The sequence below is a fragment of the Podarcis cretensis genome (genome assembly GCF_951804945.1).
Source record: "Podarcis cretensis genome assembly, chromosome: 13".
Taxonomy (NCBI): Eukaryota; Metazoa; Chordata; class Lepidosauria; order Squamata; family Lacertidae; genus Podarcis; species Podarcis cretensis.
In genome coordinates this window covers 34907392-34930350 of record NC_137182.1, presented here as the reverse complement: position 1 = coordinate 34930350, position 22959 = coordinate 34907392, and the positions used below count along the sequence as shown (strand labels likewise).

The following is a 22959-nucleotide window of genomic DNA, read 5'->3' as shown; positions in this document are numbered from 1 at the left end:
CAAATACAAACACTCAGATGCATAAACACAAACATATACAGATGAATAACTAATGCAAATTATATAGATTTTTAGGTTCTTCAGTCTTTTCACCTTCTGAGCTGTTTCCTGTTGTTCAGCTCAAGCCTCAACAAAAGGATGTAACATTTGCATGCAAAGATGGAACCCAGCAACCCAGCACTGGAAGCTAAAATAGAAAGGACCTTCACAGCTACCATGTATTTGCCCTTAGAGCTCATATAAGTTGGCACAAAGGATAGCCACACACTGCAGAAGACCAACATGCTAAAAATGATGAACTTGGCTTCATTGAAACTATCAGGTAGCTTCCTGACAAAGAAAGCCACTGTGAAGCTGGCAATTGTCAGGAAGCCTATATAGCCCAGGACAATGTAAAACATGGTCACAGAGCCTTCATTACATTGCATTACAAGTTCTTCAGTCACTGAGTGCATGTCTACATCTTGGAATGGGGGAGAGGTCACCAGCCAAACAGTAAAGTGCCAGTTTAAACTACCGTAATAGCTTTTGCCAATATACAAGAGACAGCCACTGAAAAAATATTGCCAAAAGCTGTTAGTAGGAGGAGACACGCCAACCTCTGAGGTTCGCCAATGAACAGCAAAGCAGAAAGTAAGCAGAGCAGGAGGGAGACACGGAGAGTGTAGGTGACATCCCAGTTATTGGCAACAATGATTTGAATGTCATGATTCCTCATAAACATCTGTAGCACCAAAGCTGTGATCAAAGAAAAGGTAAAGGCAAGGCTGGCTAAACTGAACACCACAGGTTCTTCATAACGCAAGAAGGATTCTTTGGACTAAGGTGTCATGAAAATAACAGAATGATGACATGAACAGTGTTCAAGGAGGTGAAGAATGATGAAATGTCTGTTCACCCTTTGCAAGGGTTTTCAGCAAGGAAGAGTTTGACAGGTTTGTTTTAAAATTTTATGTCAGAAAACATTTCATAAAGGACAGGGGTATACAAATTCTCCCATCTTTTTACTTAATGAACTGTTTCTGACTGTTCAACTCAGGCTTCAACACACTAACATTATATTTGGGGGAGGAAAGACATATACTTCTGGCAATTCCTGCAGCCAAACTGGTGCCAAATATATTGCTTTCCTTTCCTTCGTATTAACTCAGCAAGGCCAAGAGGGGGTCTTATCATCTGGACAGCACAGGATTTCCACATTAACTGCTCAGGATTGATTTTTCTATTATTATAACCATTTAAGCATGCCACATACAATACCATAAGCTACAAAGCCTGTGTACAACATAATAATAAACACCATATCATCACTACAATATCTGTGTAAAAACAAAAACAAAAACAAATACTTGGACAAACAAAGGTAAGTCCAGATTGCAAATTACAGTTTAGGAAAGAGATTTATTAAATTCTTCAATGTTTAACCCTTATGAGTTGTTCCCTGTTGTTCAACTCAGGTTTAAACACAATAATGTAACATTTGTGGGGAAAGATGCAGCCCAGAAGGCCAGCACAGGAAGCTAAGATAGAGAAGATCTCCACAATAACCATGTATTTCCCCTTTGTGCTGAGGTAAGTTGGCACAAAGGATAGCCACACGCTGCAGAAGACCAACATGCTGAAAGTGATGAACTTGGCTTCATTGAAACTATCAGGTAGTTTCCTGGCAAAGAAAGCCACTGTGAAGCTGGCAATTGCCAGGAAGACCATATAGCCCAGGACAATGTAAAACATGGTCACAGACCCTTCATTACATTTCAGTACAATTTCATCAACCATTGAGTGCATGTCTACATCTTGGAATGGGGGAGAGGTCACCAGCCACACAGTACAAATGCCAGTTTGAATAAGGGAAAAGGAAAGAACAATGCAGGTGGCCGGCTTTTTCCCCACCCACCTCCTCATTCTTGATCCTGGCTTGGTTGCCATGAAAGCTAGAACTACGGTGATGGTTTTTGCCAACACACAAGAAACAGCCACTGAGAAGATGATGCCAAAAACAGCTTGTTGGAGGAGACATGTCAACTTCTGAGGCTGGCCAATGAACAACAATGCGGAAAGGAAGCAGAGTAGAAGGGAGACGAGGAGGGTGTAGGTGAGGTCCCTGTTGTTGGCAACAACGATGGGAGTGCCATGGTGCTTCATAAATGTCCCCAGCACCAGAGCTGTGATCAAAGAAAAGGAAAGAGCAACGCAGCCTAAACTGAGCCCCAAAGGTTCTTCATAAGACAAGAAGGTTACAGTCTTGGGAATGCATGTATCCTGATTCTTACTTGGGTACTTCTCATCTGTGCATTTAATGCAGTCATTCATATCTGAAACAGGAAAAGACATAAGCCTTCTTTCTGCATTACCTGAGTGTTGAGGTCTAATGTAAAAATATATATTTGCAGGGCTGTACATATAATCACAGCTGTCTTTTGCTCCCACTATGTTGATCATAGCATGATTTAGAATTCATGTGTGAAATAGAACCTCACACACCAGTAATATGTGAAAAGGACTATGGTATTGATCTTACATAAAACCTTAATAATATGCCTAAATGTTTCCTTTCACAGTGGTATAAGTTGACCCCTACATCTGTGAATTTTCTATGTGAAAAATATAGGTTTTTTCCTATTCATACCAGTAGGTATTCCTCTTAAGTTTTTCCCAACTTTCCAATTCTTTGAGTTACTTATGGTAAATCAGTACCAACAGGGCATGTGCACAAATAGTTGTATTGGTTTTTTAAATAATAATCCCTCAGAATTGAACAAAACCAGAAACCTGCTCAAGCATACCACATTAAATAAGATATTTAACTGTACTTTTTTTCTGGAGATTTCTGGTTTTTCATAATTATGAGAGCTCATAAGAAATATATTCAGGAACACTGGAAATAGGAGCACAGGCAGAATAGAATAGAAATCAACTTTGAATTCTTAGCTTACACTTTTAATTCTAACATGCTGTGTAATAGACTGTAGAGAATTTTTTGTGGTTCGCCTGTGCAGTTTTCTGCTTCTGTGTAAATCTGAGGGATCAACAAAAAATATACACTTCTACCTCCATTCAGAAGCATACCAGAAATAGTTATGAGCATGACTAGAAACAAAATGAAAGCATGAAGGAATAATGGGTGTGGAAAGAGGGATAACAGAAAGTGACAACTTATTCACTCATCACCAAACCATGAAAATGAATAGTCTGTGACCCAAGTGAAGCAGTTTGGAGCCTGATTTTCCCTCGTGTATTGGATTAATCCCACATCAGGTAAACCTGAATCTACGGGGGGGGGGGACATCAAGCTTGGTGTAGCCTGATTGTAAAAATGTGTCCCTAACACAAATCAAATTGGAATACCAAGAACACAAAACACCCAGTAGCATCAATTATACTTACTTACCCTCCTTGTCTGATAATTTCCCTTCTGGACATGGGATGCAATTGTAGCAGCAAAATGGCTTCCCTTCTTTCACTTTCTTGCTAGAACCAGGATGGCAGCTCTCACTGCATGTAGAAAGTGGCTGGGCCTAATCCATAAGTCAGAAAGCAAAATAATGAGCTTGGAATCTTTAAATTTCATGGGCCTTTCCACTTCTTTTTGCAATTTTAAGCAATTTCAATCACATATGCACCTTACATGCAAATTAGAGTACAAATTCCATTCCATCATAGACACACAGAAGGAGGGCTTTAAAGACCCCCTGTTAGCTTTGTATGATAGGCTTAGGTGTGAGGCTAACAACAAAACTGGAAACAGATGCATCATTAACATGATTGTTCGTTAAAGAACTTGGTTGTACTTTGAGAGAATACTGACATTAATCTTTAGTCTGGGCTCTTATATGTTTGATGACAGTTTTGAAGAGATACCATTACTGACATTATTCTCTAAAACACTTTCACCCTAAATCTCTGATTGGATCCTACCTGGTTAAACCAGTAATGCCATGTTATGGCCTCTTCATTGATAGTGAATGCTTCATCTGGAGAAACATGCGGATCCATCCTCCCAATTTTTATTCTGTGAAAAGATTGGTTGGATGAAACCACCCAGTTGATGACATCGAATCCAGCTACTAACTGCCCATTATTATCAAAGAAGATCTTGTCCCCAGAACTGTTGTTAAATGAAACATGTCTCAAGTAGTGATGGAGCTGGATGGAATAAAAAAGAGTAGGGTTTTCAGACTAATGTCTAATGGTAGCAAGAATGATTTACTGAAGAGTTTTGAGCAGGAGGCAAATAATGAAATATCTGCTAAACCTTTATAACTGAGAGACAATAGGAAGGATCACTATGTTATTAAGTAAACTGATAAGAATACACACAGCTAACCCTAACCCTACCCCGCCATTTAATGGGAAATAATGTTATAATACTGTAGATATTATGCATTGTCATGTCAAGATGTTCAGGCCACTACCTGCCATTTCTCTTGATTCTGTAGTTTCATTCTTGCTCCATCCAGATTTGCACTGTGCTTGACTCTAGATGAGGACATTGCATGTAAAGCATGGGCCACAGCATAGACAGCATTGTAGATGTTGTAGCTGTGGCCTGTCATGTTCATTTCAAAGAAGGGTTTTGGAAGGTTCTCTAGCTTCTCCTCCCTACTGCAAATGTATCCATCCACGTTACCTACATCCGTTTTTGACAATGTGCAACCAAAGGCCTGCTGCCAGAAGTCCCTGATGAACCCATCTCCTTTAGGGATGGAAGGATTTCTGCTCTCAATAAAAGACTGGAATCCTGGTACATCATTGGAGTGAATCTTGAAGGCTAGCGTACCATGGATTATTTCTGTAACAAAATTCCTTTGATGGACTGTTGATGTAAGCTCCATCTGGGCTGTAAGAATCCAAACTTTCCCTCTTGGTATGCTTGTCTCACATTCTTGTTTTGACAGATATGGAAACCATCTCAAATACATCATGGCATTTGATTCTCCATAAAAAACCACTATGTTGGCTTTACTATTCATGATTTCATTATGTAATTTACCTCCTCTTTCTAGGTTTTCATCAATTTCATCAAAAGAAATAAACATGGGGATTCTTTCTATGAAGGCAAAACAGACACCACTCTGAGAAAATAGTGGAATGATGATTTGCACACATCTCTCCCCACTGTCAGTATCTGCGACTACAACCCCAATCCACACCCATCTAAAATGAAGAAGCAAAGAGAGTATCCCTGTATACTGAAGGGTTTCCTGAGGGGTCATCTGGTAAAAATCAAGCCCTGGAGTTTTATCATTCATCACTGGATTTGAACCATATACCAGCTAAAAGAAAAAGTAGAAAGGGAAAAAGAGACAGTTATAGTCATTTTCAAGATGTAGTTTCATATGCTCTGATCACTCAATACAGTGGCTAAGACACAAGGTTTACAGCAAGTGGTAAGGTAAGTGGATATTATTGCCTCTTATCATGATAGGGGACTAGTCCTTTCACAGGTACATTACATCAGCAGGTAGTACTATTTTTTTTTCAAAATTAAGTAAATGGTTTCCATTGTTAATTCTTTGTTGGAGTGTAGTTGGACTGTTGTTGCTGCACTATCTCTGGATGGTGCTGAGGTGGGTCAAGGTGCAAGCAAACTCAAGGCAGAATGGACACATCAGTGTAAAGGGCTTCTTATGCATCTGCACAGTCTTGACATTACCACCACCCAGGCCTGTCCAAATAAGGCACAGTGATGCTGGTCCTGGGAGGATGGTTCTGCCCTACTGCATTGGTTGCTACCTTATGTGGCTATCTGCAAAATTGTTTACACTATACTATACTATAATATGACATATGCATATTGTGAGATGTGTTTTTCTGGGACATTGATGTCTACTTGATGAAACTCCTTTCCTAGGAAGGCTCTCCTTACCACAACTCTCATGTACCTCCTTCTCAGTATGAAGTCTTTTCCATGCAAAGAAGGATTCAATGCTCTTTATTCAAACAACAACAACAACAACAACAACAATAATAATTTAAAAAGATGTTTCTTCTTAACTACAGGGGCAGGAGGAAAGAGTAAAATGAAACATACATACGAATTTATACAAAAACTGAAAAAAACACAAGCCCTAACTTTCTTTGTCCTGCTGTTCTATGCTTACTTTGCTTTATCATTGCTTGGGTATTTTACTGTCTATAATGCTATTATTGTTGGTTTACCATGTCATAAGTCCTAAATACAGGTTTGCGTGGCGAGATCCCGCCTCCCCCCAGTAGGAATAAAGATGCATGACACCATTATTTTAGGTTAATGAGCTAAAATTGGCCACAACTTTATTGGTTACAGGTGATGAGCAGTATTAGCTTAGGCATTGGTCCTAACCAACTATCCGGCTTCAGCCTGTGTGCTTGCAGACTGGGAAGGGTTAACACCAGCAGGGGGAGCCCTGCTGATGCACATCAACTAGGAACTCCGCCGGGGGTCACTGATCGGGGGCGTGCCTTAGGCCCTCACCTCCATAGGTTTTGGACAGGGCCACACCCTCTGGAATCCTTCATCGGACTACCCTTCAATATTCGGGGGAGGTGGAGACTTCCGGGTTGGCGCCTCCGGCAATGGCGGAGTTCCTCCGATCGGGAAGAATTTGCTCCGTGGAAATCAGGGTCTGACCGCTGCGGCAAAGGCGAAGACCCACTAAAATCACAGGTGGGAGAAGCTTGTGAACGTGGGATTTGGCTGGCACCCTTTGCACCTCCCCTGCTCGCGGGGAAACCCAGTTTTGGGGATCTGGAGCGATGTGGGGTGAGTGGCGCGGTGTTTCGAATTGATTGCTTTTTTCACGGAGTGAAGCCGCATTGCTGTTGCCAGAGAGTGCTGACTTTTTCCTGTGGACAATTTGACTTCAAACAACTACCCGTGAGTAGAACGGAAAATTGGATTTACAAATGTCTTAATTTGGTACCGAAACGGGAAGGTTTCAAACAGGAAGTCCGCCTTCCCCTTTTGTAAATAGATTGAAGCAAAGAAGCTGCAAGCTAAGGTCTTGGAAAGCCTTATGTAAAGGATTAAACTTCCATCGATTGAAATCTTTAAACCCCCCTTGGAAGCAGGAGAAGAGGGGGGAAATTTTGGATTGTGTAGCCTGCAGGAGAGAGTGATAAAAATTAAATTACCACTGCTCTGAACCTGGAAACGGGCTGCCAGTAGATTGACGTTTTGAGAGAGTTCATTGACAGTGAAGAGAACGTATGTTGACAGTTAGTTAAATAAGAGAAATATATTGTTTCCATTGTCCTCTTCTGCATTTAAAAAGGAGGAAAAGTAACTGAAAATTGAAACTAACTTTACTTTTTGAACTGTGCTTGAAAGGATTGATACAAGTTGAGACTGTTTCCCTCTAGAGGGAGCTTTTGAAACTGTTACAAGAGTGGAGCTGGGGAATCTCCAGCTGCGTGATAAGAACTGTGAGAATCAGGGATTGACCTTGGACCATTTAAGAATGTCCACAGGAGAAGCCTTAGTGACTGCATTATGTAAGATAAGCTACTCGTTGGAACAACTTCACAAGAAGACGGATGTTTTGACTACTAAAATTGATAACTTGGGACAAAAAGTGATTAATTTGGGACAAAAAGTGAGCACCAATACAGAAATTATTCAGGATTTGGTACAGGAACTTACTTTAGCAGGACAAATTGTGGAAAAGGAGAAGGAGAAAGTTGTTGTTGTCGAACCTAAAGTAATACAAGTGGGAGCCCCAGCCTTACAGAGGCAAATTGTGGACAATAAGTTGAGGCCTTTTATGATTGAAACTAGAAAAAGTCAGATTTTGAGGATTGGAGCCTAGCCTGGACTGGAAAAGGAAAGTTGGAAAGATCCCTCCATGCAGGGATTAACTGACTTTTGGGACATGGACTTGGGTCAGGAGGAGATTGGAGTTCTGGGGACCTTTGGATTTGGAGGAATCTTGAAACATGTCCTGAAATACTTTATGGATCTTAGCTTTAACTATGTAAATTTGGCTGACCTGTCGAGAAGGAATAAAAGCATTGTTAGGTCGGAGTTTCCCTGAAATCTGCTCTTTAGCATCAAAGAATATGAAGAAGACCTGCAGAAGGGACGTGGAAAAGAGTTAAGAGCCTCGGACATAAGATCTCCAGGTTGATGGACTGTATAGAGTTGACAGAAGTGACTGTCAGAGTCCGAGACCGGGGAGAGGAGATAGTGGAAGAAGATTGGAAAATTTAAAGTTTATATATAGAAATATTGTAAAATTAATGAGTGATAGAAAAATGTTGGAATGAAATTTTATGGCCTTAGTGGAAATGTTTTAAGGAGTTAAGCTTAAATAAGTATACTAGTTTTCATTGGAAAATAAGATTAAAAATATGTTAAGACATTTATATGACAGAAAATAGAGAAAGAGGGAAAGGAATTGCTGAGACAACTAATAGAAGTGGAATACAAAAAGGGAGGTGAGAGGAGTTCGATGAAACAAGGGAATGAAATATAGAATATGGAAAAGGTATGATGTATGTTTTTAAATTGTTTTTGTATTGTTTTGTTTAGTTTATGGTGTTTAGTTTGATGTGTTAAAGTTGTGTTTTGTATAGTTTATATATTGTGTTGTATTGTTTTTTTCTCTTTTTTTGTCTTCTTTCTTCTTTTTCTTTTTTGTAAGTTTTAAAAGTAATAAATATTATTTTTTAAAAAATATATCCGGGGGAGGTGATGGCACTTCCTCCCCCCCCCCCCGGTCAATCTACATAACCAGCTCCTGCGCGAGGTCGGAAGTGGCTTTAACAAAATTAAACCTCCCTTTCTCTGAATTGCAAAATAAAATCAAGAAGAACGAAGAACGAAAGCCACATGAAAAAGTATTGCATTCCCATACTTTCAATATACACAAAGGCAGATTATCCCTACCTGTGGAATCTTATAGATATCCAGGATATTTGCCACAACAACAGAGATTTCAGAATCCAGTCCCCCGATGACTGCTGTCAGATTATGCTGGATGTCACAGACGTAGTTGGGGGAAAACCTCTCTAATGAAGATAAAAGTAGCATTGTGGCATGGTAGGTCAACTTTTCATTAAAATAGCTGTCATATATGTGGAAGCCCAAGGTGATATTGGGTAAGATCTGAGGGTTGTCATTGACCTCCTTTACTGCAAATGCCAAGGCCAAAATATGCTGATAATTCTTTGACACTGCACTAGAATTAAAATTGCATTCTGTATCAGAATTATATTTCACACTTTTTGAAAAACCAACGCCACTATCTGCATTTTCATGTTGATGATGGTTGATTGCAGTATTCCAGAGAAATCCTAAAGTCAAGATTCTCTGGCTGGAGAAGGTTAGGGTTACGAGAACGTGGTCCTCCAATAGCAGAGAAGAACTCATTTGTGACAAACACCTATGATATGGTGGGCATGGATGCATTTAAGAGTTTTTCCACAAGCAGTTGCCAATTTTAGGCTTCAGAGCAAATCCATGCCTCCCGTGGTTCCCAGGCACCTTTATCTTTAAAGAGCCAATTCAGAACTGGGCCCCTCCTTGAGAGCAGTCAGGAGCTGGAATAACTGCATTTATGCTGATTGGAATGGGGAGGCTTAAAAAAGGAAACTACATGTGGGAAGGGTGTTAGTCAACACACTCAAAACTACAGCCTTGACTGGTGGAAACCCACCTCATCACGCTTAGAATAATGTTCTTAATGAGTTGTATTTCTTGAGACTCTCATTAGGGTTAGGTTAAATTTTCAATCATGCATGCATGTCGCAGAGACGTGTAATCAACATGAGTATTTTTACCATGTGGATGTTGCCCTGTGTGGATTACAGAATCTAGAACAACAGTGCCATCTATCTGAATTATTGCTGAAGGTTTGTGTGGATTTTGCTTTCTGACTATCTCACACGGTATATTATTTATGGCAGAGCTGTTTATTGTCCAAGCAGAAGAGTAAGCTTGTGGCGATAGTGTTTAAATGGAATCGGATCTAGAGCAAGGCATTTGCATACACCCAGAGTCCTTCTATCACTTCCTATGGGTGAGGATAATGGAGAGCGAATGTACAATATAGCACACTTCCCTTCTTGTGCTTGTATAAGCCATTGCTAAACAGCCCCCAGTAGAGTGAAATTCCTCAATCAAAGCAGCTATATTTAATAAACAGCATGGTAACGTGAGTTAAACTGCTTTGGGCTAACAATTTCAGAACTTAGAACACTAAACATTTTCTGAGTCACCTGTGAGTTATATCATAAACTTCACCCAAATGTAATTCCAAGGTACAAATATACGTTTTTCAATATAGGCCTTTATTACCGATTCTCTTATGAAGTTACTTTCTATGAAAAAGAATTATATGAGAAAATGGAATTTAACTAAGCAAGTAGGAATATATCTGTTTTCATATCAAGTCAGAGGATGGAACTGAGTTGATGGCAGCTCTCATGAGTCAAAAGATTCTAGTATTTTACATCACATGAAATATACAAATTAAAATAAAATGCAGATATACCAGAAGCAATTGCCTCTGAGTGATGTTTCCAGACAACATCCAAAAATCAGTTTTGTTTAACAATCTTTACATTAACATATAACATTAGAATGTGTCGAAGAAAGACATGAGTGGTGCAAGAATAAAAGCAGAATTGAAATGTGAGCCAAAGAAACTGGAGGGGAACTTTTTTGTAACAGTCAGGAGGAAAAAGATATAAGAAGGTAAAAGAAAATAGAGTTGAAAGAAAGACTTTTATTTTAGGAAGCTTAAATGTATTCCACAGAAGTCTTCGTCCTCTAGAAAAATTGAAACCTTTACCTTCAGCTTCACCTTAATTCAATCATTCTTTTTTCTATAGGCTAAGTTGATATACCTCTGCATATACGTTGTAGCATTAGCACTGATCTTTTCAGAGGGAAGGACATGGAAATGAAATAAACTTCTTACATGAAATCTTCAAGCAATGCTAGTGGCGGTTCTTCAGTAAAAGCTGTTAAAGGTTTCATGAAGCCGCCATGACTTGCAATGCCACCAATGATGAGGTTTCCTTGCTGATGGTATATGTGTTGTGGGCGATGTGGATGGGAAACCCTACATTTCACGGTTTGAGCCTGGCATACATTGTGAGGAATCACTGCCAGCATCAAGACCACTAAAACTATCATATTCAGAATGTAGGAAATGGTCTTGAAGTATGTAATGTAGACTATTGGAGATCATAGTATCAGACCCAATCCCTCTCCCTGACTCTAAATGCTGCTGGGTTTATTTATAATGTGCTGTTAATTTTTCTCATGGTTGCTGAAACTTCAAGCAGTACTGGGTGAGCAGCAGACTCAATTACATGTTTTTAATAATTTAGAGGAAGGTAATCACCAGCTCAAATCCAGGGATTCCCTGTGGAATTGCTGAAGAAAACATGTTTGTCACATCTGAACAGACATGTTGACTGTTGCTTTCTTTGGTAGAAATGGAGACTTGTGGAATAACCCTCAGCAAGAAAAGGGTGCTAGAAGTGACTGCTGGGTTGTCCCACCCACCAGTCAAAGTTGGCCCATCAGGTGGGGTCAGATAGAGATCTGGCGCCAGAGCCAAAAGGTTCCACATTCCTAATTAGGACTTGGGAGATGAGAGTTCAAATATGCACTCTCTAGTAGAGTTCACTGGGTAAGCTGAGGCAAGCCACAGTCTCTCAGCCTAACCTACATAACAGGGTTGTGATGAGGGTAAAATTGGGAGACGGAGAGCCATGTACACCACCTTGAGCTCTATGTAGGAAATGTGGGATATAAATGTAATAAGAAAAGGACATTAGGAATATAAAGACTATGAACTGGCATTTTGTGCTAGTTATAACTTAGGCTCAATGGAGCAACACGTTCTCTTGGTCTTTCAGCCCCAATCCTTTCCCCCCATAGGTTGGAGGCACCACTGTGAGTGATCATAGCAGCATGATCAGATCATCCAGGACACTTTTGACAATCAGGAGACTTGTTTACAGGCTCCAACATCAGGAAATACAATTTAAAGTTTACTGCCCTTTAGCTGACCTTAATGTGATGAGAGGTGAGGCCCTGAGGTCTAAATTGGAGGATTCTAGGTGTGTCAGGATGTTATTGCCTGCTCTGTAGGTAATGCAAAGGCAGCATAGCGGTTAAACTTGATAACCTTAGAGCTCTCTCCCAACCATACAGAAGATTCCCCCCCCCCATTTCTTTGTTTAATCATAATATCATTTTTTTCTTTTTAATTGTTGTTGATGATTATAATGTTGTTAATGATATCCACTGAGTTTTCAAGGTACATTACAAAAAGGAGTGATTTTAGCTTTTCCAAAGTAACCTTGGGTGCCTGTTAAAGTGTTTGACGAATGTAATTTGAACAAATCTTGATGCAAACTAACCTGATCTGCATCTCCCGCACAATTTTCTCCTGATTTCACAATACATTTAATGCATTTTGATATATTTTTCTAGTTGAGGAAAAAAATAGTTTAGGATAAAACACATTTAGAAATGTGAATGGTAAGATAAAATGCACATTTGTACATTTAAATATGTATTTAATTACATATCTAATTTCATAATTTATGCTCTTAAGATACTGTACATGGAAACCTTGAAATAAGTAACTGAGGTATTTGATTGTTTGAAATGTTTCTAGATGTTTTTAAATGTTTCACAATTGTTTTAAAATGTTTTTGGTTCATTTTCAAATGGGTTTTTATTTTATTTTATTTTAAATTGTATTGTTTTAACTTTTTGAAGTTTGCCACTGAGGAAGAGTGGGATATAAGTCAATTAATAAACAAACAAAAATAAAAAATTTCTATCATACACCTCTAGCATGATCTGTTCATGCTTACAGGGAAAGGCTGCTTATAAAGAACAGGACATTATATAACCTGGTTCTGTAGAAGAAGAAGAAAAGTTTGGATTTGATATCCCACTTTATCACTACCCTAGGGAGTCTCAAAGCGGCTAACATTCTCCTTTCCCTTCCTCCCCCACAACGAACACTCTGTGAGGTGAGTGGGGCTGAGAGACTTCAAAGAAGTGTGACTGGCCCAAGGTCACCCAGCAGCTGCATGTGGAGGAGCGGGGAATTGAACCCGGTTCACCAGATTACGAGACTACCGCTCTTAACCACTACACCACACTGGCTCTCTGTAGCATGTAGAGGGTTTGTTTGTTTGCTTGCTTGCTTGCTTGCTTGCTTGCTTGCTTGCTTGCTTTGCAAAATCTCCAACCCCCCCCCCACAAAAAACCCAAAAAAACTAAAAACCACTGACTACATGTTGTATTCATATAGGGCTGCAATATGCTCTGGCTTTCCCAGACATTTTCCCGCTTTTCAGAAATTACACCCGGATGCTGTTTTCGATGGGCAAACCCAGGATATATGGCAGCCCTATGGTAGATGAATGCAACATGTTGTCAGTGGTGCACTTAGGTAATTTTTGGCTCTGGATGTAATACTCATTCAGGAATCCTGTCAATCAATCCCCTTAGATTATAATAGCTAATGCTTCCAAATATGGTAAGATAGTCCTGCTGTTTTGGGGGGCCCTCTTGCCTATTCCGTTGAATGGTGTCCTGGACTTCTGCCCCAAATCCTGCTCTGACAGCATCACTGCATGGTGCCTTAGTTTTTCAAAGCAGACCTAAAGCCCTTTTGCAGCACCTTGTTGGCGAATTGCTACCCTGGACCAGCGAGAAATCACTTCATCAACTTTTCTAAACAATGATTTGAAGGCTGTATCCGGTCCCAGCCCATTACTGATGTGGTGGTGGGGAACAAAATGTTCTGGAATTGATAGGACATCCTACAAGAGCATATAGGAAGAGAAGTTGCTATTTGATTGCACCCTTTTAAAACAAACAAACTGGTATTTTACATCCGCCCCACCCTGAGAAATCCCATTACTGACTCACAATGCTTATGCTACCAGTAAATCAGCCCACATCAAATTCAATCACACAGAAGCTAATTTTTTATTCTCTTGCCTACACACACCAAAAGGGTTAAATAATGCCACCTACACAAAGGAACAAGTTAGGGCGGAAAGTTTTCAATGGGTCTATTGTCTCTATTCAGAAAGGAGATATTTGACATCAAGGTGACATGATCAGAACAACACACAGCTCTTCTATTTGACATCAGCCAAAGAGACAATGATAGACTGAAGGCATGTCCACACAAGAAGCTCCTGAGTGAATGTTTGGAGCTTTAGAAATTCAGGAAGCAGAGCATGGAAAAGGTGGGATTATATGACATGGGATTTGAAGAATTTGACACACTAATGTCCATCCTTTCTCCATACATCACCCATGATCGATCAGTTCCTCACATGGCCCATTTTCTAAGGTAAGGTGAACAGGTGTTGGTACCTTGGAGCTTGTGAATTTCCAAGCATCTAAGACTAGAGTGGAAACAAGATTGGAAGGTTTTTTTGATAGATGAATCTAAAATTTCTACATGGCAAATTTTAAAATTGCAATTTTCAATACTGATTGCTAGCAAATGACGTTTTTCTAAAAAGGTACACATAAGAGAACAACCTCAAGTGTCAGGGTTCATGTCAGTGTCCAAATTCCCAGAAATAAGCCTTTCCTTGGTTTATCCCTGCTGAAGGTAGAAGACACATTTATTTTTAGATAGCAAGACAGGGGCAGGGAGAAATGGATTCTGAAAGAGATAGATAATCACATCCAGGGACGGTTTTTGGTAATATAGCACCCTGAACAAGGAAAACATTTAGCAAAACAACAACAAGAAGCCACCAAATATTTCTTGTTTTCCCCATAATTCCTTTTGGCCTCTAGAGGTCTCTGTAAGATCTTGTGGGACTCTCAAATGTGAGTGAGGACATGCATTGTTGACACTAACCATGTCTGCCGATGTTTAACATCTTCTCCTCAGTGAAAAGCATATGCATCGAGCATCCCTGCACTCGGCCTGCTCTTGGAAACCACGAAATAACCTAAAGGCCCCATCAACTTCTTCACATCTACCCTAGTCCATTGTCATGTGTCTGAAGAAGGCATTCCTGATTGCATCTTCCCAGGCATCATTTCTGGATCATGTGGTCCACCAACTTCAGTTGAGTGCTCTAGTGATAGCTTGCTGATACCAGCAGTCCTTAAAGCTCTAGGCTTCCAGGGCCTGTGGTACCGGTTGGATGGGAGCTGTGTTATCAGATGCGGCTCCGATAACCTTTTGCTGCTGTTGTGGGTGAACTGAGGTGTGTCTCTTTTATCAGCTTCATGGAGAGCAGCTTAATCAGCTGTTAATGGAGCATGGAAAAATTATTATTTATTGAATTTATATACCGCCCTTTACCTGGAGGTCTCTGGGTGGTTCAGAATAAAACCCAGAATAAAACCAAAATATAAAACCACAAAATACACAATCAAAATAAAAACAACAACCCAATAACCCCCCCCCCCAAAAAAAACCCCACATTTTAAAAGGGAATAGGATGTCAATCAAATCAACCAAAGGCTTGGATAAAAAGGAACATTTTTGCTAAAGGTATATAATGAAGGTGCCAGGCACTTGGGAGAGAATCCCCAGATGGGGAGCCACTGCAGAGAAGGCCCGTTCTTGTGTTGCCACCCTCCGGACCTCTCAAGGAGAAGGCACAAGGAGAAGGGCCTCAGAAGATGATCTCAGGGTCCCGGTGGGTTCATATGGAAAGAGGCAGTCCTTGAGGTATTGCAGTCCTGAGCCGGTTAAGGCTTTAAAGGTCAAAACCAGAACTTTGAAATGGGCCTGGAAACTAATTGGTAGCCAGGGCATTTGAACCAGGATCGGTGTAATATGCTCAAACCATCTTGCTCTGGTGAGCAACCTGGCTGCTGAATTCTGCACTAGCTGAAGTTTCCGAACCATCTTCAGAGGCAGCCCTATGTATAACACATTGCAGTAATCTAACCTTGAAGTTATCAGAGCATAGACAACAATAGTTAGGCTATCCCTGTCCAGATAAGGGTATAGCTGGGTCACCAGCTGAAGCTGATGGAAGGCACTCCAGGCCACTGAGCCCACCTGAGCTTCGACCAACAGCAAAGGATCCAGGAGTGCCCCCAAGTTATGAGCCTGCTCCTTCAGAGGAAGTGTAACCCCATCAAGAGCAGGTGATCTCCCACCCATCCAGTCTAGGAGCCACCCACTAACAGTGCCTCAGTCTTATCTGGATTCAGTTTCAGTTTGTTGGCTCTCATTCATTTCACCCTGTTCACCCACCCAGGTTTCAGTGATACATGCCAGATCAGCCTCTTCATCCACAATCAGATCATGGATGAGGGAGATTATATTCTGGGCCAACCTGGAATTCAACAGCAGCTGTCACAAACCCAAGGGCTGGCTGATATGACAATCACAATTCCCCAGGTTGGAGGAGGGGCTGGCACATGGCACAGTCACTAACTGCCTGTGCTATGTGCCTCTCTTCCCACACCACACTTACCCCTACCCTTTAAAGCTGCCTTTGAAGATGTCAACGCCTTGCTGATATCTGGGGCTGGCGGAGTTGGCAACTCAGATGAATGGTTAGTGGAGGGAATGATAACACCTACAAGGCTCGTTTCATCACAAGTTATAACAGAGTTCTTCATGATTTGGCTTGTGAAAATCCCATGGGGGTTACTTTTCATGGGAAGAGATCCATGGATTCTGATGTAGCAAGAATAATTTTCACAGCCATGGGAATTTGAATCCACTGTTCTGAGCTTCTTGGAAATACCATGTTGCATCTAAGTTAAGCTCAGAGTAGACCTACGGATATGAATGGATCTAAATCAGGCATTTCCATTAACATCAATGGATTTACTCTGAATATTCTGGCTACGACCAATGTTCCCATTGACACAGTTTAAGCTAGCAAACTAGTCTGCGTCCATTGTTCTCTCTCACACAAAAACTTCGAGAGGAATGGAATATATAAGTTTGCAGTTTCATGGGTCAGAAATATAAAGATTTAGCACTGGTTCCAAAACTAATTATTGCATGAGAAGCAGAGAGATGTGGGAACAGGAATCTGTGGATTAGATGGGGAAGCCCCATGGACCAGATCCACTTCACAGTTTGGAGGTTCCCCCACCTTGCTTTAGGCTGACTGTGTAACTCAGATTCTTTCTGTGTTTCTTAAATCTTCCCTTTATGAGATGAAACTAGTGTCAATCATGAGCATCATGTTCCATTGTAATGTTCCTGCATTATTAATCTACAGCGAGGAAGGGATAGTTGCATCATCAGAACTCAGGCTTATTAATCACCATAAGACAGTAAATAGTAGATTGAAGGAGTTTACAGAGTTTATGCCCACCAACACTGCTGTCTCCAAGATTGTTAGGGGTCCCTGGAAAGGTGACTTTAGTGTGCTCCTCTTTCCCCCTTTGGCAATTCTTAACTGCCTTCCCTATTCCTTGCTACTATTGCTGCTGTCCATTTGATCACTCCTGCTAAGAAAGGACAGCTCTGGATGACTGGTTTATTGAGCATTCATCCTGATTTGTTTGCACAAATCTTAGATACAGGTTAGACTGATTTGTTTGTGGAATTGTTCTATGACAATGATCATTGTCCTCCTTCATTCTTTCTAATTTGCTTGTGGCATGGTTGCACATCTTCCTGTTAATCATTCATTCTTCCTACACTTTTCAATGTATTTCCGCATTACATTTTGCTAACCGCAGAAAATATGTTTCTTGTGCTTTTGCAACAGAGTGCTTTAATCCACATTGTGCAAACCTAAATTTCTGCTATGCACACTGTACTCCCTCCCACAAAACAGTGATGGTCTGGAGGCACCCTAAAATCCACACCACAGCCCAGGGAGTGAGGGCAAAATGACCAGAAGTCCTTCTCCTTGCTTCCCTGGCTGTTTGCTAATTCAGAGAATATAAGCAAGGAACAGGTGCATTGGTGGCAGGTCTCAGCATAGCTGTCAACTTTTCCCTTTTCTTGCAAGGAATCCTATTCAGAATAAGGAAATTTCCCTTAAAAAAAGGAAAACATTGACAGCTATGGGTCTCAGGTGTGTGCAATTCTTAACTGCCTTCCCTATTCCTTGCCACTATTTCTGCTGCAATAAGTTACACACATACCTTAAATTTGGTTTCCTTGGAAAGAAGGCAGAGGAGACCCAAACCCCATCTGATTCAACCAAAATCTCATTACAGCTTGCACAATGAAAAGTTTTAGGTCAATGGAGAACACATGTTTTGCATGCAAACAGTCTATCTCTCTCTCTCTCTCTCTCTCTCTCTCTCTTTGAATACAATTTTTATTAAATTTTCACTTTAAACAATAAACAGTAATTCCAAATATTTGTCTACAACTCTCATTCCCTACCGCTCTGCCAAGCTTATGGCTTCCCTCCATCCTGCCAACAAGCTTATCCTTTTCAAATCTATATCTCACAGTTTGCATGCAAACAGTCTCAGGTTCAATCCTCCAAAACTCCCAGTAGGACTGGAGGTAAAATTCCAAACTAAAATTGTGTGTGTGTGTGTTAGCACAGAGCAGCAGAAAAACAGCCTCAAATTAAAAATAAATAAATACAAAAATAATAAACCAACAAATCAACACAAAGGCCTGGTGAAATAAAGTGATCTTTACAGAGCATTGGAATGTCTGAGGTGCATTTCTTTTTAGGACAGGTTAGAGAATATATATCCTTCCAGATGTTGTTGGACTATAACTCCCATCAGCCCCAATCAGCATGGCCGATGGTCAAGGCTAATGGGACTTGAGTCCAATAATGTATGGAGAGCCAAAATTTCCCCACTCCGGTGTAGGACATAGGAGTCTCAGGCAAGGGGGCATTCTACTCCGTATGCCCCACTCCCAGAAGGTCCTTTATCTCTGGGCAGTTCATGCAGCAGTAGAAGGTGGTTCTTAATTTGCTAGGAGGTATATTTAAAAACTGTTTACTAGTGCTGCAAACATGCTCTAATGAAGCCCTATCAACAAGATAATCTAAGGTGAACAATAAAATTTCCTCCTTTTTGCACATTTGCATCTGGTCAATAAACAATGAAACTTTGGGTGAGAGAAACTAAATAGCACCAGAGCATGAAAAAGATTGCCTCAAACAGTACAACTTGCAGCGTTCTCCACTGAGGTTTCCGGTGCCCTTCCTGTGTCAATTGCAACACCCTCCCAACTTCAATTTGCTTTAAATTTGAAATGGCTCATTAGCCTTCCAGTTTTACCTCTTTCTCCTCCTTGCCCTGTGGCTGGATAGAGAGAGGCCTCATCACCCACATACCTGGCGGGCCCCATATTAAGCAGAAATTAATTTCCTTGCAGGCGTCTCATGGACGCCCTTCACTCCTGTGTCACTCATAACTTGGCAGGTGCTGATGAAAATTATCTTTATAACATCCGTGTAACGCTAGAGTGTCAGGGAGGGTTATTATCTCTGAGACACACTAACAAGAGGCCAATCACACAAACACATTACTGAGGGCAGGGAAGGTTCCTGCAAGGTCACTCGGTCCATCTTTCACAGCTGTGTCAGGATTAGTGCAGGGTGTGGGATGTGCTTAGACACTTTGTGATTACATCTTTGGGGGCAGTTTTATTGGGTGAGGGCTAACTGTAATAAGTGGGGTGCAAATGACCCTCAGTGTATCAAGTGAAAACAGGGGAATGTATTATTATAACTGAAGGTGCTGTTGAGCTTCTCCTGTATAAGACTTGAAAGGAATGGAAACTAAGATCTACAAGACCCAGAATGTTTTTCTTCTCCATGTCTTCAAGGAGTTTTCTGGCCTTAGGCAAAGGGCAAGATGACTCCCCTCCCTCTTCCACACACAGAAGCTGGCACATACAACTTGCTCAGGACAGGACACCATATTCCACCACTGCACCTGAGACAGCAGGCCAGTTTAGGTAGAGGCCAGGATAGAACAAGCTATGTGACATCCGTAGATCTGTCATCCAACTGAAGGAATGGCCAGGGGGCTTAGAAGAAAAAGGCAAAGGGTTGTCACTGCTGCCTCCCAGAATCTACTGCCTTAGGTGGTTGCATCACTATGCTGAATGGTATGGCTCGACCTGCTGACAGGTAAAAATTAAGATGCTGCAAAGACACACACAGAAGGGATCTGTGTAAGAGGTGAGGGAAGTCAGTCCTCCTCAGGTCGTCCATGGGGTATTAGCTGTACCAACCATACCCTCAGTTTTTGCCCCTACAACATTTATCCCAACCAGCCAAAAATTTCCAAGGGTATTGTTATTATTATTTATGAATCATCTCTCTCTGTGTGTGATGAGGTAGAGCTGATGAGCGCGCCTGGAGGGAGGGGTGCAACTGCAGAGGGGTTGTGGCTGGGGGAGAGCTCCAAGATGGATGGTAAGGCTCATACCAGTGAAAGGTGATGGTGGTGGAGTGCGAAGTCAGTCAGCAAACCTAATGCTCATGGGTGGTGGGAGCTGGAGCACATTATTACAGGTGATGCCTGCCCAGTAAAATTCAGAGTGGGAAAGGCAATGGCTATTTCCTTGAATTAATTGTTTCTAATAGCACAGTTCATTCTGTGCATTAGTTTAGCGTTACCAGATGTCCCTGGTAACCTGGGCAACGGCGCACCACCCGCCCATGACTCCCAAGCCTCCCCCGATCTCCTGCCCCCTTCCCCCTTTGTTTTGACTGATCGGGGAAGGCTCGGGAGTCATGGCTGGCCAGCCGTTGCCCAGTTTTTAAAAAACTCTGCACATTTATGTTTCACAGGGTGTGAAAGAAGGGCTTTGCACCTTTATACAATATGCATGTGTGCTTGGGCCCAGGGTCTTTTGCCTCACCATCCCCACTACTGACTCCCTGTTGCTATGCAGCTTCAAAAAAAAAAAAAAAGGGGGGGGTCCCTGGATTCATTGAAAAAAATCTGGTAGCCATACCTTAGTTCCTTGGGGTTCTATCTCCTGGAACTTTAGCTAAGCTTTGATTGCAATGTCCCATTGCAAAATCCCTTCCCTGTGGCATTTGCTGCCTCCTCTTTCTCTCCCTTTTGTGATGTATCTCTCCACCTTTCCCGCACAGCCCTCTAGAATCAGTTTTAATTAATGATAATTAAACATGACACGACAGTGGGTGCCATTTAAGGATCTGGAGGTGCTCTGGCGACAGTAAGCTTAGCTGTGTCGGTACATTTCAACACAGTGACATTCGGGAAGGGGTCACTGCTGCTGCACTAAGACAGGGGAATTCTTCCTCATACTCTTTTCTGTTGTAACCCAGAGATTGCAGGATGGTAAAAAGTTTCATCAGAAGGGCTAATTTGAGAAGAAAATGGAGGAGCATAGAGGCTCAATTATGGCTCCTCCAAATACTCTGATGTCAAATCCTATGGCCATAGATGGTAATCAGTCACAATTCTCTTTGCCTCTAAGCATTCAGCTTGGGAGCCAGACAGTGGCTCAGTTTGTCCCATGACCTCCAGTTCAGTTACTGATTCCTGTTTTAAATTCTCCTTGTAGAAAACTGGCAAAGAGATGTAGCTCTGAAGCAGAGCACATCATTTCCATGCAAAAGGTCCCGGGTTCAACCTCAAGCATCTCCGGGAAGTGTTGGGAACAACCCAGATAGTCAGTCAGCCAGTGTAGATAGTACTGATCTAAATGGACCTATGGTGTGACAAGGTATGTGGCAACTTCCCATTCCACTTGGAGTTCTGCCTCTTCTCATTAATTTACTAAGTCTACATGAAACTTCTTTTCTTATCTAAACATATGAAGTAGTGTCATACTAAATCAGACCATTGAGCAATCTAGCCTGGTTTCGACAATTCTGACTAGCAGCCACTCTCTGGTGTGCTACATAGAAGTTTTCAACATTCCCTACTCCCTGATCATTTAAACTGCAGATATTGGGATTGAAACTAAGGCTATTGGCTTACAAGGCTGGTGTTCCTCCACCTCCCAAGATGGGTATAAATGAAAGAAGGCCATTAATGGGTTAATATATGTAGATATGAAGCTTTGATACTGTATGTCATCACTTTAATTATTTATCTGCATCCTGAATTATTATTGAGCTTCTTCTTCTTTGCATATATGCACCCTCCTAGATTTCACAGATGAAAAAGACAGACACCTTTGTTTAATTGTAACACCCTTATCTCAAACCAAGGATCAAACCAAAGATTGGCCAATTGGGGCGGAGAGATCTTCCTAAGAATGTCCCATGGGAACAATATGGCAGAGCATCATTCCCATGGGGTTTCCCATCTCAGATTTCAAAGAGACCGTTGTCAGACCTGCTAAGTGTAGCAAAGTCACTTCTTGAAGCAGTGCCAAATCTCTCTCTCTCTCTCTCTCTCTCTCTCTCTCTCTCTCTCTCTCTCTCATACATACACACACGGTATACCCAATTATTAGTCATCTGATTTTTCAAATAAGCCCACAATTCACAGGTGCTTTGAATTTGTCTATCCACCAGTGAAAGTCACCAATATCCACCTCCTTCTTCTTTCACAGGGGCGGGGAGTATTTGGCCACAGCTTCAAAGTTCATAATGTATTTATTTATTTAATGAACGTCTCTCCTGCCCTTCAAAAGCATTGCCTGTGAACTAGAGTGTAGTCATGGTTACAAAGAAGCTGTCTTACATCAAGACAGACTATTGGTCCATCTCACTTCACTTAGCATTGTCTTCACTGATTGGCAGCAGCAGCCTAAGATTCCAGGGTCTTTCTCAGCCACAACTGTAGATGACAGGGATCAATTCCAACACTGTGATCCAGTGATTCTGTAGATGCTTGGGACTTTTTGCATGAAAAGCATGTTCTCTGCTAATGACATACACTGTTTCCCTTCTTTATGATATCTGTACCACACTTTTTTGCAGGATTAAAATTGGACACTAAGGCTGCATTCACATGGTACTTTATTCCATTTGGCCGACATTCTCATACTAATTTCTACATTATACTTGACTTTGTTTTTCCTGGAAGCAAATAGCACAGAAATGAGCAGCAACTTTGCATTGCAT

The 22959-nt window shown here is 41.2% G+C and overlaps 1 protein-coding gene across 1 annotated transcript; it reads right to left on the bottom strand.

Annotated features, from left to right (window-relative positions):
* Positions 1-1413: 1413 nt before the first annotated feature.
* Positions 1414-16576, bottom strand: LOC307201610 (vomeronasal type-2 receptor 26-like; the record flags this gene model as incomplete). The annotated part of the gene is made up of 7 exons (XM_079950889.1): positions 1414-2315; positions 3392-3518; positions 3919-4146; positions 4416-5276; positions 8870-9161; positions 10905-11091; positions 16429-16576. The coding sequence occupies 7 exons, from the start codon at positions 16574-16576 to the stop codon at positions 1414-1416; spliced, it is 2745 nt and encodes a 914-aa protein (XP_079807015.1).
* Between the last annotated feature and the right edge of the window lie 6383 nt (positions 16577-22959).